General features: G+C 40.2%; 2 protein-coding genes across 2 annotated transcripts; both read left to right on the forward strand.

Annotated features, from left to right (window-relative positions):
- Positions 1–3,836: 3,836 nt before the first annotated feature.
- Positions 3,837–4,793, forward strand: LOC115077279 (olfactory receptor 6F1-like). Its single transcript, XM_029579566.1, has one exon. The coding sequence runs from the start codon at positions 3,837–3,839 to the stop codon at positions 4,791–4,793; it is 957 nt and encodes a 318-aa protein (XP_029435426.1).
- A 12,078-nt stretch (positions 4,794–16,871) lies between these two features.
- On the forward strand, positions 16,872–17,828 carry LOC115077280 (olfactory receptor 6F1-like). The gene has a single exon (XM_029579567.1). It carries the CDS (start codon positions 16,872–16,874, stop codon positions 17,826–17,828), a length of 957 nt encoding a protein of 318 aa, XP_029435427.1.
- Positions 17,829–20,126: the final 2,298 nt, after the last annotated feature.

Consider the following 20,126-nt stretch of genomic DNA (forward strand, 5'->3'; position numbering starts at 1 on the left):
TACTGCAATGCCCTTATGTTAGGACTACCTAATACAACATTAAGACCACTGCAAATACTTCAGAACACAGCAGCTAGAATACTAACTGGAAAAATAAGGAGGGACCATATAACTGAAACCCTAGCAGAGTTACATTGGCTATCAATTGAACACAGAATTAAATACAAAACCCTATGTATCATTCACAAACTAATTTATGATGAGAAATCAGACTGGTTGAACACAGCATTACGGGTACACATGCCACACAGGAACCTCCGCTTAGCAAATAAAGCACTCCTAACCATTCCATCAGTTAAAACAGCAAGACTAACCCAAGTGAGGGAAAGAGCCCTATCACTAGCAGGACCCATAATCTGGAACACAATGCCTCCAGAGATCAGACTACAAAGTGATCTCAAGACATTCAAGAAAAACATAAAAACATGGCTTTTTAAACAAGCATTTTACAAAGAGACAGGAGAATAGAGAGAAATATTTCAGGAAAAGACAGAAAGGCACCGACATACAGTCCTTAGGACTATACAGTAGATTAGTCGATGAACTCTGCACCACAATAAAACATAACTATAATACTATGTGTAATAAAAGTACCGGTGTAAGTACCTTGGTACAATTGGTCATGAACTACTTCGCTAAATGACTATGTCTAATGATATATTGTAACCGAACCTTTGACGGCACCTGTTAGAATGTACTATAGTACACTTTTACCTACATGGTAGGAGCACTGGCTGGCTGGCGTCATCTTTAAAGATATATATATATTGAACACCGGTATATAAAATCCAATAAATAAATAAAATAAAATAAATAAATTTACTAAATACAAAGGGTAAAAGCATCCAAAGTTCCAAAGCAATAATCCATCTATTATTAAACTTCCCAACAATTTGTAATCACTAAATAGGCCTCATTTAAAATTAGCATTTTCAGTCTTTTACTGAATTTCTTCATATCATGTTGTAGTCTCAAGGTAAATGGTAAAACTTTCCTTAGAACAGACCCAGTACATGCAAAAGCCCTATGTCAAGCAATTTGCAGCTGGCATTCTTTTACCAGAGGAACTTTCAGTTGGTTGGAGGACCATAAAGTCCGGCAGATACATAAGGGGCCAGGTCATCTTTTAAGTACTGTAGACCATTATTCTGTTGTGCCTTACATATCATTGTTTGAACTTTGCCCTTAGCCTGTGGTAGACAATGGAACTCTATCAAAGTTTAGCCATTCAGCTAGCCAAAGTTACCCAGTTATCTCTGACCAGCCAAACAGCATGCCTAAAGTTGGCCAAGCAACTTTGAATGGTTAATTTTAGACTGGATAATCAGAGGATCTTTTATCCTAAGTGTTGCTGAATATCTGAATAAAGATGACTGGATAAATTTACTCAGTTATCGTACTCACTCCACAGGTTATTTTAATATGGACCTCAGTGTGCTATGAAGAAAGCAATGTTTGCAAGATTTTTCCATTTTGCTAAGGCAGCACCTTGACATTGAACATGATGTCAGTCCTGTGTATGTCTCCTAAAATATGGCTGAAAGCATTTTCTGTGTCATTAATGAGACTGATCCACTCACTGCCACATGTAATAACCACCTCCTAAGGTTTATACAATTTAAACAAGAGATATCACAGACGTCTGAACTTCTGGGATTATGTTTGAGTAATATTTCTCCCCTGGGTATCTGCAACTCCATTAAATATATGCACTCACCCAGCATAAAGTGATTATGCTGGGTGAGTGCAGTGATTAGAGCAGCAGGCTAAAAACCATGGATGGTAAGGTTCAAATCCTACTTCTTGTGACCTTGGGCAAGTTACTTCACTCTCCATTGCTTCAGAAACTTAAGTTGTAAGCCCTTTGCAGAATGGAAATACTTACTGAACCTGAATTTAACTTGTCTTGAGCTACCAATGAAAAGGTGTGAGCCAGGTTTAAGCTAGTAAATAAATCATTGTGGGCCGGAGCTATTCAGTCTGCTTCCCTGAAACCGAAGACAAGATAAAAGTCAATCAGCAATCAGCTACCTAATTCACTCTTAATGAAACAGCGTAGTGCATTCTTATTCGCAGAATCTTGCTATTGGAAGCTAAGGAGTGGTTAATACCCACCATCTGACAGAGACGAATGTAAGTATTAAACTGAAACTACATTCTTCTCTGTTCTATTTTTTAGCTTTTTCATGAAAGGGAAATAATGGTCAACAAACAAATAGTACAGGTTATCTTTTTATTGGACTAAATTAATGTGGAAAATATTGCCAAAATATAGACGTATATTGCAGGTTGCATTACAAAGAAGGTATGGAAAATTCAGTTTTATCAATTTGACATTTGTCATACTAATGAACATTCAACCTTGAGGAAATATTTCAACTTTGGATATGAAATTTACTTCTCTTGTTGGCCAAATGTCTATGGTCATAAATGATCAATGCAGTATATTTTGCTGTGTGACTCAGAATTATCATATAATGATTAACACATTAGACTTGAGATGGCTGCAGGGGGATATGATAGAGGTGTTTAAAATCATGAGAGTTTTACAATGGGTAAATGTGAATCGGTTATTTACTGTTTCAGATAATAGAAAGACTAGGGGGTAGGGATGTGCAGAGCAAAATTTTATGTTCATATTTTTTATGTCCGAAAGGGGGTCCCACTTGCGGCCAATATGGACATAAAAAAAATCCAATGAGTTGGGTATATGTACATATGTGCAAAAAAAAAAATTTAAACCCCCTCACCCTCCTTAATCCCCCCCCAGACTTACCACAACTCCCTGGTGATCGAGCGAGGAGTGAGGACGTCATTTCTGCAATCCTTGGCGAGAAGCATGTGACGTCGGTGGCACGTCGAGTGACGCGGCGTCACGTGATTCCCGGTTCGTTCGCGCCAGACGGCTCGTTCGGCCCAAAAAGAACTTTTGGCCAGCTTGGGGGGGCCTCCTGACCCCCCCAAGCTGGCCAAAAGTTCTTTTTGGGCCGAACGAGCCGTCCGGCGCGAACGAGCCGGGAATCACGTGACGCCGACGTCACGTGATTCCCGGCAAGTTCGCGCCGGACGGCTCGTTCGGCCCAAAAAGAACTTTTGGCCAGCTTGGGGGGGCCTCCTGACCCCCTCAAGCTGGCCAAAAGTTCTTTTTGGGCCGAACGAGCCGTCCGGCGCGAACTTGCCGGGAATCACGTGACGTCGCGTCTGAGTGACGCGGCGCCACGTGATTCCCGGCGAGTTCGCGCCGGATGGCTCGTTCGGCCCAAAAAGAACTTTTGGCCAGCTTGGGGGGGTCAGGAGGCCCCCCCAAGCTGGCCAAAAGTTCTTTTTGGGCCGAACGAGTTTTAATAATGCGGTCAATCCGAATGCACACCCCTACTAGGGGGCACTCCATGAAGTTAGCATGTGGCACATTTAAAACTAATCAGAGAAAGTTCTTTTTCACTCAACGCACAATTAAACTCTGGAATTTGTTGCCAGAGGATGTAGTTAGTGCAGTTAGTGTAGCTGGGTTTAAAAAAGGATCGGATAAGTTCTTGGAGGAGAAGTCCATTACCCGCTATTAATTAAGTTGACTTAGAAAATAGCCACTGCTATTACTAGCATCAGTAGCATGGGATCAACTTAGTTTTTCAGTACTTACCAGATTCCTATGGCCTGGATTGGCCACTGTTAGAGACAGGATGCTGGGCTTGATGGACCCTTAGTCTGACCAAGTATGGTAAAATAAATTAAAAAAAAAAGATAGGCAGTACGGTGTTTTTCTGCGGTTACATTTTCTGTTTCTATGTCATTTAATTTTTTTTTTTTCCTTGAAGAAGGAGAAACAAAGAGAAGTGATGAAGAAGGCCAATCAGACTTTGGTGACTAAATTCATTCTCCTTGGATTTCCTATTGGCCAAAAGCTACAATATCTTCTTTTTGGGATATTTTTGCTTGTCTATCTCCTAACCGTGGGAGGGAACATGGTTATAATCAAACTTGTGAAGACAAACAGTCGGCTTCACACCCCAATGTACTTCTTCCTGGTTAATTTCTCTATCATGGAAATCTGGTACGTTTCATGCACAGTCCCTAAAATGCTACAGGACTTTCTAGTAAGTTCTAAATCAATCTCTGTTCCTGGCTGCATAGCCCAGTGCTATTTCTTTTTTGTAATGGGAAGTACAGAAAATTATCTTCTGGCAGTGATGGCCTATGATCGATATTTAGCCATATGTAATCCTCTACATTATACCACCATCATGACCCCACAGTTTTGTTGTTTCCTGGTTGCTAGCTGTTGGGTTGTCAGCCTCCTGGGTACTTTGCTACCACTAATTTTCCTTTGTGGTTTGGAATTTTGTGGTTCTAATGAAATCGATCATTTCTTTTGTGATATTTTCCCTCTTCTGAAACTTTCCTGTATAGACACGACCTTGATAAAAATATATTTTTTTATTGCGGTTTGTACTATAATGTTTAGTTGTTTTATTTTCACTTCGGTGTCTTACTCCAATATCATATTCACTGTATTAAAAATTCCTTCCACCTTGGGGCGCAAGAAGGCTTTCTCAACCTGTGGATCCCATCTCACTGTGGTTCTTGTGTATTATGGAACAGTCATATTTATGTATGTGAGGCCAAACTCCAGGAATTCTTTTGAATTGGATAAAGCTGTATCTGTTTTCTATGTTGCTTTTGCCCCTCTCTTAAACCCCTTCATCTACACTCTGAGGAACAATGAAGTCAAGGGAGCACTTTGGAAAGCGTTGAGTAGTAAAGTTGTCTTTAAGGGGGAGAATTTGTTCTCTTAAAGTAAAGAACATCGAAATTGTTAAGCACAAAATAATAAAAAAAAGATTTTACCCTCTGGGGCGGATTTTAAAAACCCTGCGCGCCGGCGCGCCTATTTTGCATAGGCAACCGGCATGCGTAAAGCCCCAGAACGCGCGTAAGTCCCGGGGGCATGTCCGGGGGTGTTCCCGAAACGACGTGGCTTTTCGGGGGCGTGCCGCGGCATTTCGGAGCGGTCCTGGGGGCATGGCGCCGGCCCAGGGTCATGGTCGAGGCCTCCGGACCAGCCACTGGGCCGGAGGACGGAGCGGGGCTGCTGGCCGAAGCGCGCAAAGTTAGGTGGGGGGGTTTAGATAGGGCCGGTGGGGTCTGTTAGGTAGGGGAAGGGAGGGGAAGGTGGGGGGAGGGCGAAGGATTTTAAAAGATACGCGCAGCTACACGTGTATCTTATAAAATCCAGCGTACTTTTGTTCGCGCCTGGTGCGTGAACAAAAGTACACGATCGCGTATTTTTTAAAGATCTACCCCTCTGTGTTTGATAATTTTGCATTGCCTCACTTTTTGAGAAAAGATGCATAATATAGAAGCTATTGTTCAAAGCCATTCATTGGATTACTTAGTGATGTACTTGACATTGACTGAAATTTGCCTTCCAAGCAGCACATATACTTTTAGTCTTGTTAAACAAGGAAATTACTCTGGGTGTGTTTAGATCAGGAGAATAAAATATCATGTGTACATTCATTTTTGTAATGTATATGCAGGGAGAGGAATGGTCAGTAGAAAAAGAGAGGTGATATTGTCCCTTTATATATCCTTGGTGAGATCTCATTTGGAATACTGTGTACAGTTTTGGAGCGCACACCCTCAAAAGGAGTGACGTCAGTGCAGGGCGTCTGCTACCATAAAGGAAGCGGCAGACGGCACGCAATTGCCGCCGGCGCGCTTCCTAAGCCGCGCGCTCCGTAAGGGGCGCGCCGGCTTGGTCCGGCTTAGACCGGCGTAGGCTGGTAGGCGGCCTCGGATTTTGGCCTTGAATGAAAATCATTCCCCTCGTCTCCAAACCTGGATACGTTTTTGAATCGACAGAAGAGTGAGTAAAGACTTGCAGTTTTGTTATTAAATGTTTGTAATTGAACTATGCCGCATACTAAAAGAAAAGGTAGGGTAAGGCAGGATGCCTCAACCCCAGCCAGACCTACCTTGGTTCAAACAACACTAGTAGGTCTTTACTCAAATACAGGAAATAAGACCCCAGAGAGTCCCATTACAACAGAGGATATAGAGCATATGTCCTCTTTGTCGGGAGAGGTCAGTCTAAGTCCTGGGGTCCCAACCACACCCGCACCACCAATGCCTTATGTAATCACCAGAGAACCAGGTTCACCCATAGTACGGATGACGTCTGATGGGATTAACCCGTTTGAGGAGGATAATGGTGAGCTGATAGCAAGGCCAGAAGAAACGGAAGGACTTGATCCTCCAAAACAAATGGCGATGCGAAAGACTGAGAGCATAAGTGGGCAAGCTTTGGTAACTGGAGGAAGTATGCCAGCCCCTCTTTTTAGGGTGGACTCTAGACAAGATCTATCAAATGTAATAGAATTACCCTCTACTTCAAATGCAAATACTGGGAGTCCAAAGCATGTTTCTTTAGAGATGTTATGGTCAGCGATAGTATCTTTACAGAATAATATAGTGAGTTTAAATACCAACATAAAAGATATGCAATCCACGCTGTTAAATATAAGTCCTCTGGTGACAAATAATGAAGTGGCTCTTGTGAAGGTAACAGAAGAAATTAATACAATAAAAGAAGCTCAGACATCGATAATAAAAGGAGAAAATATCTTAATCAAAAAAATAGAAAATTTGGAAAATGTAGTACGATATTGTAATTTAAGATTTGTTAATTTTCCTCAATGTAGAGTAACATTTCCAAAGGAACAACTTAAGCATTATCTTAGAGAAATTTTATTAATTACATCTGAAAATTTCCCCATAATCATGAATGCTTATTTTTTGAAGGAAAGAAATCCAAATTCAAACATAGAAGTACTTCCACAAGAGTCCACTTTAAATGTAACAGATCTATTAGAAACCTCATACTCTGCCCAAATTGAAAGAAGAGGAACATTAATGGTTAAATTTGCCAATTCTTCAGAAAGGGATAAAGTGTTAAAATTATTTATGCAGAATAGATCCTCTTTGTATTTGGGTCAGAAAGTATGGGTTTACCCTGACGTGGTGAAGGAAACTCAACTAAAGAGAAAAAAGTTTATTAGTTTAGCAAATGTTGCCAGAACATATGGGTTACGTGTATTTATAAGATTTCCCAGTAAATGCATTATGTATGTGGATGGCACAAAATATATATATTATGATCCAACTGATTTAGAGAGATTTCTAGAAGAACATAGAAACCAGAGAGGGGGGGCAGAAACTCCGGATCCAAATGTTAATAGGGATTAAATGATCCTGTTTTAATTCTGTCTTTTTTTTTAATAGAATTGAATCATTTTGTTTAACAAATGCTCTACGGCTCCCCACTCTGTTTAGTAACATGGAATCAGGACAATAAGTTATTAAGATTTAAGTTGTGTAATTGTTATGATATGTGAGAAACTCATTATGTGTTCCTGATTCCTAAGAATTCAATGTAATATTGAATACGAATATGAATAGTTTTGTTTGTAAACTTAAATTCATAAATAAAGAATTAAAAAAAAAAATAATAAAAAAAAAAAGGATATAAACTGGTTGGAGTCAGTCCCAGAGGGTGGTTACTAAAATGATCAATGATCTTTGTTCTAAAGCATATGGGGATAGACTAAAAGATCTGAACATGTATAGAGGAAAGGCGAGATAGGGGAGATAGGGGAGATATGATGATAGAGACATTTAAATATTGCAAAGGTTTGCAGGCACAGGAGGTAAAACATTTACAATGGAAAGGGGGCTCTAGATGTGGTTGAAAGGGGGTAGACTCAGGTATAATCTTAGGAAATATTTGTTTACAGACAGGATAGAGGATGCTTGGAATAGCCTCCCAGAGGAGGTGGTGAAGGCAAAAACGGTATCTGAATTCAAGCAAGCACGGGGTAAATGAAGGGGATCTCTAGCAGAAGTGATGGGAATTGTAAGGGCTTAATAAATTGGATGGGCAGACTAGATGGGCCAAATGGTCTTTTTCTGCTGTTATGTTTCTATTCATTACAAATTTTGCCTCCTGATTATACTATCAACTGGAGACATGAAGACAGTTCCTTCCATATTCAGTATCCTTACATAAATATGTTGCATTACACCTCGGTTTGTTACATGGCACAATATAGTACAGGCAAATGATAGGAGATTAGAATGCATTTCTTATTTTGTTTTGTGTTCTTTCCCTTTCAAAATGGTGCAAAACAAACAAAAAGAACATTTTGTTTTATTTATCTCATTTTAGCACACTAAAGAGCCAATTTAGCATGCACTAAAATGATAGAAAATGAAATGAATACAAAAATGAAAGGAAAAATGAAATAAAATGAAAGGTTTATTTTCCATGCACACCACTAAGAGACAGATATGTCAGTGATGGAAAGATTGATAAATGGCCTTGGATGGAGCAGGAATTCTCCAGTGAATGTGTCTGTGTGCAGGAGTGAGTCCTGAAAGGGTGTAGAGGAAAGGTAGGGATGGCAGCGAGCATGCAAAGACAAACAATGTCTAAAGATTTGAACAAATTGCAAAATGCTTATAAAAATAAAAAAACTGCAGTTTTACATTTAAAAAAAGAGCAGGGATGATAGGTGAAAGATCCTGCTGTGCTTTGGGGTCTGGTTGTGCTGGTTGTGGGTGCATCGCACAGAGCTCCAGAGAAATCCAACGAGCTGCACCAATTCCCAGACTAAGGCCAACTACAAACCTGACGTCTGCCCACATGGCAGACACATTCTCGTGCAGGAAGGCCAGAGTCACTTCCCTTAGCACGGAGGGAGCCACAGGAGCTGTGGGGTGTCCGTCTCACTTTGGAAGAATGTGATCTGATGCCTTGGTGTTCCTTTCCCTGAAAAGGGAGACCCTCAGCATGACCTGTGTCCTCATGCCCGAGGGTGAACAAGAAGGTGACCCTGTGGTGGTGATCAACAAAAAAAAAAGAGGGCACATCAGTGCTAGAAGACACTGCCTCAAGGTGGGCTGTAGCTCCTCAAAGTAACATAGTAACGTAGTAATGATAACAGATAAAGACCAAGTGGTCCATTTAGTCTGCCCAGCAGAGTAACTGCCACTCCATGTTGATTACCCCCATGCATTCTGTTAAGGGTATTAATTGCCACTCGGTACAGGTTACCCCCATTCTGATAAGGGTAGCAACTCCTGCGCCATGCAGGTTACCCTCATGCATAAATGTTACATAATTCCTTTCTTCAAGCCTTATCTACAGTATTTGTTCCATGCCCGTTTGAAGTCATTAATTGTTCTTGTCTTCACCACCTCTCCTGGGAGGGCATTCCAGTCATCCACCACCCTGTCCATGACGAAATATTTCCTTATTTGGAGCGACGTGAGGGGAACTCGGGGAGGCCTGATTACGTTGCCATGCATAATCTTGTAAAATAGCCCCCCCCCCCCCCCGCACACATGAGACAGGCATGATCATCCAGTGAAGTTCTCCTCTGCCCCTCATAGGACTTTGAAGTGAGAAGGTTAGCAGAGAAGGAGAGAAAGAACTGTCGAACAGCACTGTGGAAGAGGGTATTGGGAGCATCTTGTGCAAATTCTGCTGGTTGTCTGAGAACTTTTGCAGGACTCAGGAATCAAGATCCTGCAGTGAGGAACTACTAGCCAAGTGCAAGCTACTAGCCAAGTGCAAGCTGTGTTCTGAGGCACAAGATACCACAGTAATATGTATATGTTATAAAATGCTTTGGTAAAATTACACAAGGCCACATAAATGTGTATATGCCACCATGTGCAGATGTTGAAAGTTATCCTCCCTGTGCGCACTAAATGGTTTCAGTCTGTTCTATTTCCAAATAGCGTGCATTAAAAACAAATTGAAAAAAAGTGAAAAATATGTTAAAATGACACAAAATAAATGAAATATAAAGTAGGTAAAGGGAGTGCATTGGCTTGTAGTGGACAGAATTAATGGGCTACAAAGTGAATTGAGGCTGAGAGTGCCTCTGTTGAATGAGGAAGATGAATATCCCTTTCCCCAGCCCCTGGGCTTCCTGTTCAAGGTTGTTGCGTATTAGGTAGAGATATGCAAATAATCTCAGCTCAGACTGAAACCAGGTACATTTCAGACTGGCTTGATTTTGCTGAAATTTTCAGACCTTTCTGGTTTATACTTAAAAGAGCATTAAAAATATGTACATTTTTTTGTGGAAATCTCTGAACAATAAGCAGGAGACTCTACATTGAATGGTAATTTTCTGTGGGCATCTGCAAAAACCTACAGACTGCCCCACCCATTGCCTGGTGAAATCCATACTATTTTAGTGGTGAATTGGAAGTGTTTATTATATAAATGATTCCTTGTGAATATTATTGGAAAAGAAGAGCGAACATTTGGGCCAATGCAATATTGTGTGCGGCAACCAGTGCATGCCTCAACGAGTGATTGGACATGTGTTTTGGATACACGTCCATAACCCTTGACGAAAAACAGGGGTTAACTTGTCCAAAACGCACATCCAATCGAGCGCATAGCTAATACCGCTCATCACATGTAAATTCATGTTGATGAGGCTATTAGCTATTACCATCCCCATGCACAGTTGTTACACCTTGCACAGTTACCCCATGCACTCATGTTACCCCATGTTAACCCATGTTACCCCCATGCACAGTTGTTACACCTTTCGCGAATGCCGGTATAGAAAAACACAAAATAAATAAATAAATAAAATGCAAAAAAATTATGTTCTCCTAAAGCGCACATTTTTATTCTCAGGAATTAAAGCCTTCCCCGGAGCAGGCGTTAATTCTTTGGGAGTCCCAAAAGTTTACAGAAAAGCAGAAAATACTTCTTTTCTGAAAACCTTTGGTTCCTGCGACTTAATATCTTGGCAATATTAAGTCAGGGGAACCAAAAAAAGACCCGAAAAATAACAATAAAAAAATAAAAGTGTGCCAGCAGCAAGGTTAGGAAAATGGATGCTCCATTAACAAGCGTCCATTTTTCTAACCCGTGGCGGTGCCACCTCTCCTGGCCACCCGATGTCAAGGAGATTCTAGGGATGCAAAATGTTCCCTAGTGCCTCCTTTTCACCGTGGCAGTCCATTTAAATATTACATCGGGTGCCTGGGAGGGGTAGATCGGCGCTCGTTAAGAGAGCAGATGCTCAATCATGAGCGGCCATTTAGCGTGCGCCGATATTGCATCAGTCTGAATGGTGTTTGTTATTTTGGTGATGATTGTGATGAAAGGGATGTTGCCATGACAATAATAAATGTGGTGATTAAGGGAAAGATGATGCTGAGAATAATGACAAATGATGGTTGATATGTTTTGAAAAATTCTTCCCTGACATGCTAACTTCTGAGATTTATTTCTGCAGCATGATGGTTTGGCATGTTGCATTGTATTTTATAATTGACTGAACGAGTAAAAGTTACCAAAATTAAAACTTGCAACCTCTGAGAGATGATTCTTCTGAGAATGTTTCCCAAGAGTTGAAATGAATTAGACTCAGAACTTTCCACTCTTACTTCAGGATACTCCTTTGTGAGAAGGACAACACACAACCTCTCAACCACCAAACAAGATTCTACTTGCTGCCTCCTTCCATGATTTATTACAATTTTCAAAGAACTGATAAAAGCATCGGCATATGAAGCATCAGTAACATGCTCAGAGGTAGCATTCTTCATACGAAAGGTCACTCAAAGACTAGAGGATATGGTGTGAAGCTGGATGGAAGGAGACTCAGATGAAATGTAAGAAAATACTTTCTTACCAGAGGGTGGTGAATGCATGGAATACAAGGGAAGTGCTAATAACCAAAGAACTGAATGCATTCAAACATGCATGGGACAGATAAGTGGCAATAAATGAAAGAAGAGTGGCGGTCCATAGGATCTTTGGTTACACAGTTGTCAGGGGCAGACAAGTTGTGCCATGAGGTTCTTATCTGTCAAGAAAAGAAGAAGTAATACCAGATAGTTACTATGAGGTATCAAATACGGCCTACTCAATGTACAATTCACCAACAGTAAGCATTATCTGATCTTGGATCTGATCGAGGAATTCAAAGTCCATTCTGTGCTTCATGGATACCTGGATAGAAGATGATGACACAATCATCCCTCATGCAGATCTGTTCATTACACTTCCTTGCCTTGAGCCATGGTGGGGAAGTATGTATTGTCTTCCACAACTCCCTGGCTCTTTACCTGATTGGTAACAAACAAGCAGGCAAATACAACTAACTTGTCCTAAAATTCTAAGAAGAGAGACCTAGACTTGCTTTAATCTGCTGCCCTCTGTCAGGGCCTCTCTGCTGGGGGTATATTGCCTAGTCCTGGACAGGACTAGGACTTGTCTTCCGCTTAGCCAGCCCCCTTCTTCGAAGGTTGAGTCCTTGGGTTCCTGGGAGCCAGTAGGCCTCTGTGGTGATAGCATATGATGGTTAGCTTAGCATGACAAGGTAGGGCAGGCTAAAGCAAGGCTTGGATGAGGCAAAGTTTGGACAGACTGCATGAGGTAAGGCTTGCTACAGGCTGGATGAGGCAAGGTTTAGTACTGGGAAAAGGGCAGGCCAGGGCAAGACCAGACAGAAAAGGACAGGACTGGACAAGACAGAGCAGAGTAGGAGCATATAGAACAACACAAAAGAAAGAACACTAAAGTCCAAAGCAACAAGACTTGATGTAAGTAGGCTGCTAGGCTTCAGGAAAGCCTGGATAGGCCATAAAGCAGGGTAAAAGACAGAGAAGACCCGAAGGCAAGATACCAAACAAAGAGCAGAGGCCCGAAGGGTACAGGCAAGGTACAAGGCTAGAAATGCCAGGTCAGACAGCCAGGGTGAACTCATTGAAGAGACAATGGAACAAACGACTAGCAAAAGCAGTGAGGAGGAAATTAGCATTTCTGGTGATAAGGCTCAATGAGGACTTCTGCAGGCAAAGAGGAGTCATAGCAGACCATATTAGGGTACAGAGAGGCTGCATGACAGGTGAAACCATGACACCTTCCAGAGAATCATCTTGAATGCTTCCTTAAACTCTTTGAACCCCTAGGCAACCTTGCCACCACTATTCATAATATACTAGGAGTCTTCCATGCAGAAGACTCTGTTAAAGGAAATGCCTTTTAGCTTGCAACATAATATAAAGGATCTTGGTCTTACTCAGCTCATCAAAGTTCCAATGTACCAGGGGAGGATACACCTTTGACTTGATATTCCACGCCACAAACTTTAATGTAGACTCTAATGTAAGGGTAGATTTTATCTCTTGGTCTGACTACTACTTAGTACAGGCTACATTTCCCTTCTCAGAAAAATAAACACACATCCCTGACCTTAAACCTCCCATCAAGAAACATATCTCTTGTGAATAGCAACAGCATAGGTAAGCTCTTTATCAATAAAACCAGAATGCCTTTGTCCAACAATGGAATGAGAACTTTGCCACTGTCAATATTTATTATATTTATTTAGACATTTTATATACCCTCATTCCATGTATAGAGCACAAAGGTTTACAAATTGAAATCATAGTTATACATTCAGCAAACAAACAAAAACAAAACTATTGGTTACAATGCAGGTATACATAGGTAGGTATTAGTTTCCTTCTATCTAATGATGGTTTCAATGCCATATGGAATTAAGCTCTTACATCTGGCCAGGAAAATGGGTAATTACAAATAATATGATAGCTTACATCCTAGTCTGTGGGTTGTTTGAGATTCTTGCATTCTCTCCTTTGATTTATTTTTCATGGTACAATTGTAATCTTTTGTCCTTTTAGTGTTTGTGGCTCCATATATTCTGAGTTTTTAAGTTTCCCTGACACCCTTTAAATCCAACCCAACCAGAGCACCCAGCGACTCCTCCTGTTTCCACAGCAGTCTTCTACTCCTCAAAAAGTTTTTTATCAACTCAAACAAAAATGGTGCAAAGAACATGCAAAGAAATACAAGATATCCATTCAAAATGCAAAAAAATACTGTTTACAGACAACTTGACCTAGCAAAAAATCATCCAGAATCTTGAAAGACAAGCTCTCCAGTACCTAACACTACATAACCTTTGTCTCTTCAGCTAATAACTTTCCTGAATTATTCATGGAAAAAATTCAAGCTATACCCTCCATTTTTTCCTGCATTTTTTAAATAACAAACGTATCCTAAGTTCACTTCTTACAACTTCTACCTGACCAATTCAACTCCTAGTGTCTTGAGTTCAGGTCAATCTCCTCCAAAAAGATAGAGAAGATCCTCACAAGGATCAAAACTGTCTACTTGTCCATTAGATCCTATATTCCCAGTTATTCAGGACTGTAGTGATCTTCAAGATGCAAAACTACAGTGAGATAAAGTTTCCAAAGGTTTGTCCAGCTAACTTTGGGAGTTACCCAGACAAAACTTGCTGTTTCAATTTCTCGCCCCCTACCCACTACCACTGCCATCATCAATGACCAGGCAAAATGTTGCCGGTATAAAATTTAACCAGATAAAACAAGGTGGCACTAGGATTATTCCCAGTAAAGGCAATTAATTAATTAATTGATTAATTAATTAATTGATTTTCAAAAAGTATATTCCACCTTTTACAATTAAATTATACAATGTGAATTCCAGTCATGTGTTTTAATCATCTGTTACACATTTAAACAATTGTAAACTTTAACTCATTTACAAAATAGAAAGGGTAAAAGCATCCAAAGTTCCAAAGCAATAATCCATCTATTCTTAAACTTCCCAACAATTTGTAATCACTGAATAGGCCTCATTTAAACTTATCATTTTCAGACTTTTACTGAATTTCTTCATATCATGTTCTAGTCTTAAAGTAAATGGTAAAAGTTTCCATAGAACAGACCCAGTACAAGCAAACGTCCTGCGTCAAGTCATTTTGCAGCTGGCATTCTTTTACCAGAGGAACTTTCAGTTTCTCTTGGTTGGAAGACCATAAAGTCCGGACAGATACATAAGGGGCCAGGACATCTTTTAAGTACTGTGGACCATTATTCTGTAGTGCCTTACATATCATTGTTTGAACTTTGCCCTTAGCCTGTTGGTAGCCAATGGAACTCTATCAAGGTTTAGCCACTCAGCACTGATGTTCAGCATTGGCTAGCCGAAGTTACTCAGTTATCTCTGACCAGCCAAACAGCATGCCTAAAGTTCGCCAAGCAACTTTGTACGGTTAACTTTAGACTGGATACTCAGAGGATCTTTTATCCTAAGTGTTGCTGAATATCTGAATAAAGACGACTGGATAAATTTACTCATTTATCGTACTCGCTCAACAAGTTATTTTAATATGGACCTCAGTGTGCTATGAAGAAAGCAATGTTTGCAAGATTTTTCCATTTTGCTAAGGCAGCACCTTGACATTGAACATGATGTCAGTCCTGTGACTGTCTCCTAAAATATGGCTGAAAGCATTTTGTGTGTCAGTAATGAGACTGATCCACTCACTGCCACATTTAATAACCACATCCTATGGTTTATACAATTTAAACAAGAGAAATCACAGAAGTCTTAACTTCTGGGATTATGTTTGAGTAATATTTCTCCCCTGAGTATCTGCAACTCCATTAAATATATGCACTCACCCAGCATAAAGTGATGGGAATAACTTAGTGATTAGAGCAGCAGGCTAAGAATCAGGGAAGGTAGGGTTCAAATCCGACTCCTTGTGACCTTGGGCAAGTTACTTCACTCTCCATTGCCTCAGAAACCTATGTTGTAAGCCCTTTGCAGAACGGAAATACTTACTGTACCTGAATGTACCTTGTCTTGAGCTACCAATGAAAAGGTGTGAGCTAAGTTTAAGCTAGTAAAGAAATCATTGTGGGCTGGAGCTATTCAATCTGGTTTCCTGAAACCGAAGACAAGATAAAAGTCAATCAGCTATCAGCCTCCTAATTCACTCTTAATGAAACAGTGATGTGCATTATTATACACAGACTCTTGCTATTGGAAGCTAAGGAGTGGTTAATACTCACCATCTGACAGAGACAAATGTAAGTATTATACTGAGATTACATTCTTTTCTATCCTATTTTTTTAGCTTTTTCATCAAACGGAAATAAAAGTCAACAAACAAATAGTAGAGGTTATCTTTTTATTGGACTAACTTAATGTGGAAAATATTGCCAAAATATAGTTGCATTACAAAAAAGATATGGAAAAGTCAGTTTTAGCAATATGACATCTGTCATACTAATGAACATTCATCCTTGAGGAAATATTTCAACTTTGGATAAGACATTTATTTCTCTTGTTGGCTACATGTCTATGGTCATAAAATTAATACAGTATATTTTTTTGTGTGACTCAGAATTATCATATAATGCTTAACAAATAAGACTTGAGATGGCTAAGGGGGGATATGATAGAGGTGTTTAAAATCATGAGAGGTCTACAATGGGTAAATGTGAATCTGTTATTTACTTTTTTGGATAATTAAAGGACTAGGGGGCACTCCATGAAGTTAGCATGTGGCACATTTAAAACTAATCAGAGAAAGTTCTTTTTCACTCAATGCAAATTTAAGTCCAGAATTTGTTGCCAGGGGATGTGGTTAATGCAGTTATAATAGCTGGGTTTAAAAACGTTTTGGATAAGTTCTTGGAGGAGAAGTACATTACCTGCTATTAATCAAGTTGACTTAGAAAATAGCCACTGCTACTAGCATCAGTAGCATGGGATAGACTTAGTTTTCCAGTACTTTTCTTATGGCCTGGATTGGCCACTGTTGGAGACAGGATTCTGGGCTTGATGGACTCTTAGTCTGACCCAGTATGGTAAAATAAAATAAAAAAATAAATAACGATAGGCTGAACCTTGTTTTTCTGCAGTCACATTTTCTGTTTCTATGTCATTTAATTTTTGGTTTTTTTTTAAGAAGGAGAAACAAAGAGAAGTAATGAGAAAGGACAATCGGACTTTGGTGACTAAATTCATTCTCCTTGGATTTCCTATTGGCCAAAAGATACAATATCTTCTTTTTGGGATATTTTTGCTTGTCTATCTCTTAACCGTGGGAGGGAACATGGTTATAATCACACTTGTGAAGACAAATAGTCGGCTTCACACTCCAATGTACTTCTTCCTGGTTAATTTCTCTATCATGGAAATCTGGTATGTTTCATGCACAATCCCTAAAATGCTACAGGACTTTCTAGTAAGTTCTAAATCAATCTCTGTTCCTGGCTGCATAGCTCAGTGCTATTTTTTTTTTGTAATGGGAAGTACAGAAAATTATCTTCTGGCAGTGATGGCCTACGATCGATATTTAGCCATATGTAATCCTCTACATTATACCACCATCATGACCCCACAGTTTTGTGGTTTCCTGGTTGCTAGCTGTTGGGTTGTCACCCTCCTGGGTAATTTGCTACCACTAATTTTCCTTTGTGGTTTGGAATTTTGTGGTTCCAATGAAATCGATCATTTCTTTTGTGATATTTTCCCTCTTCTGAAACTTTCCTGTACAGACACGACCTTGATAAAAATATATTTTTTTATTTCGGTTTGTACTATAATGTTTAGTTGTATTATTTTCACTTTGGTGTCTTACTCCAATATCATATTCACTGTATTAAAAATTCCTTCCACCTTGGGGCGCAAGAAGGCTTTCTCAACCTGTGGATCCCATCTCACTGTGGTTCTTGTGTATTATGGAACAGTCATATTTATGTATGTGAGGCCAAACTCCAGGGATTCTTTAGAATTGGATAGAGCTGTATCTGTTTTCTATGTTGCTTTTGCCCCTCTCTTAAACCCCTTCATCTACACTCTGAGGAACAATGAAGTCAAGGGAGCACTTTGGAAAGCATTGAGTAGTAAAGTTGTCTTTAAGGCGGAGAATTTGTTCTCTTAAAGGAAAGAACATAGAAATTGTTAAGCACAAAATAATAAAAAAAAGCTTTTAACCTCTGTGTTTGATAATTTTCCAATGCCCCTTTTTTTGAAAAGAGATGCATTATATAGAGGCTATTTATCAAATCCATTCATTGGATTACTTAGTGATATACTTGGGTATTGACTGAAATTTGCCTTCCATGCAGCACATATATTTTTAGCCATGTTAAACAAGGATATTACTCTGGGTGTGTTTAGATCAGGAGAATAAAATATGACATGTACATTCATTTTTGTAATGTATATGCAGGAGAGGAAAGTCAGTAGAAAAAGAGAGGTGATATTGTCCCTTTATATATCCTTGGTGAGATCTCTTTTGGAATACTATGTATAGTTTTGGAGCGCACACCCTCAAAAGGATATAAACTGGTTGGAGTCAGTCCAGAGGGTGGTTACTAAAATGATCAATGATCTTTGTTCTAAACATATGGGGATAGACTAAAAGATCTAAACATGTATAGAGGAAAGGCAAGTTAGGGGAGATATGATGATAGAGACATTTAAATATCGCAAAGGTTTGCAGGCACAGGAGGTAAAACATTTACAATAGAAAGGGGGCTCTAGAATGAAGACGTTACGTGATGAGGTTAAAAGGGGGTAGACTCAGGTGTAATCTTAGTAAACAATTCTTTACAGACAGGATAGAGGATGCATGAGACAGAGTTTCAGAGGAGGTGGTGGAGGCAAAATCGGTATCTGAATTCAAGCAAGCACGTGATAAATGAAGGGCATCTCTAGCAGAAGTATGGGAATTGTAAAGGCTTAATAATTTGGATAGATGGGCAGACTAGATGGGCCAAATGGTCTTTTTTTGCTGTTATGTTTCTATTCATTACAAACTTTGCCTCCTGATTATACTATCGACTGGAGACATGAAGATAGTTCCTTCCATATTCAGTATCCTTACATAAATATGTTGCATTACACATCGGTTTGTTGCATGGCACAATATGGTACAGACATTAAGCGTATGCTATCATTTAAAAATGACAGGAGATTAGAATGACATTTCTTATTTTTTTTGTGTTTTTTCCCTTTCAAAATGATGCAAAACAAACAACAAAATTTCATTTTATTTTCTCATTTTAGCACGCTAAAGAGACCATTTATCATGCACTAAAATGAAATGAATACAAAATGAAAGGAAAAATGAAATAAAATGAAAGGTTTCTTTTTCATGCACGCCACTAAAAGACAGATATGTCAGTGATGGAAAGGTTGATAAATGGCTTTGGATGGAGCAGGAATTCTCCAGTGTATGTGTATGTATGTAGGAGTGAGTCCTGAAAGGGTGTAGAGGAAAGGGAGGGTTGGCAGCGAGCATGCAAAGAAAAACAATGTCTAAAGATTTGAACAAATTGCAGAATGCTTATAAAAATAAAAAATGGCTGTTTACAATAAAAAGCTAAAGGCAGATATGAACTGGGTAGGGCAGCCACGGTCGGCCACGGTCGGCCCCTGTGACATGGTGAGGGCAAAGGCTATCGGCAGCCATTTTGAATACTGGCACTGGTAGCCATTTTGAATTCTGGCACCGGTAGCCCCTGTGACATAGTGAGGGCAAACGCTATAGGTGCCATTTTGATTACTGGCAGCCGACGGCCCGCATGCAGGAGATCATTCCCAGATCCCCGCTGGACCACCAGGGACTTTTGTCAAGTCTTGTGGGGGTCAGGAAGGTCCCCAAGACTTGCCAAAAGTCCCTGGTGGTCCAGTGAGGGTCCAGGAGCTATCTCCTGCACTCTGGCCATCGGCTGCCAGTAATCAAAATGGCACCGATAACGTTTGCCCTCACTATGTCACAGGGGCTACCGGTGACATTGGTCAGCCCCTGTCACATGGTAGGAGCACAAGATGGCTCCGGCCATCCATTGCTCCTACCATGTGACAAGGGCTGACCAATGGCACCGGTAGCCCCTGTGACATAGAAGGTCAAAGGCTATCGGCACCATTTTGAATACCGGCAGCCAAGTGTGTCAGTGCAGGAGATGGCTCCCGGACCCCCCCGCTGGACCACCAGGGAGTTTTGGTAATTCTTGGGAGGGTTAGGAGGGTGGAGGGTTATACTTAATTAAATTTTAGCCGGGAAACAAATAAGAATTAACGCATGTACATATCGGGGGCCCCCTTGCTGAATGCAACATATCTGCCCCCGATGAATACAAATCCCGAATGCAACATTTGGCATCCCTCTGCACATCCCTATTGCATATTAGGTACAGTTATGCAAATAATCTCAGCTCAGACTGAAACCAGG

This window comes from Rhinatrema bivittatum, chromosome 16 (genome assembly GCF_901001135.1).
Source record: "Rhinatrema bivittatum chromosome 16, aRhiBiv1.1, whole genome shotgun sequence".
Classification (NCBI taxonomy): Eukaryota; Metazoa; Chordata; class Amphibia; order Gymnophiona; family Rhinatrematidae; genus Rhinatrema; species Rhinatrema bivittatum.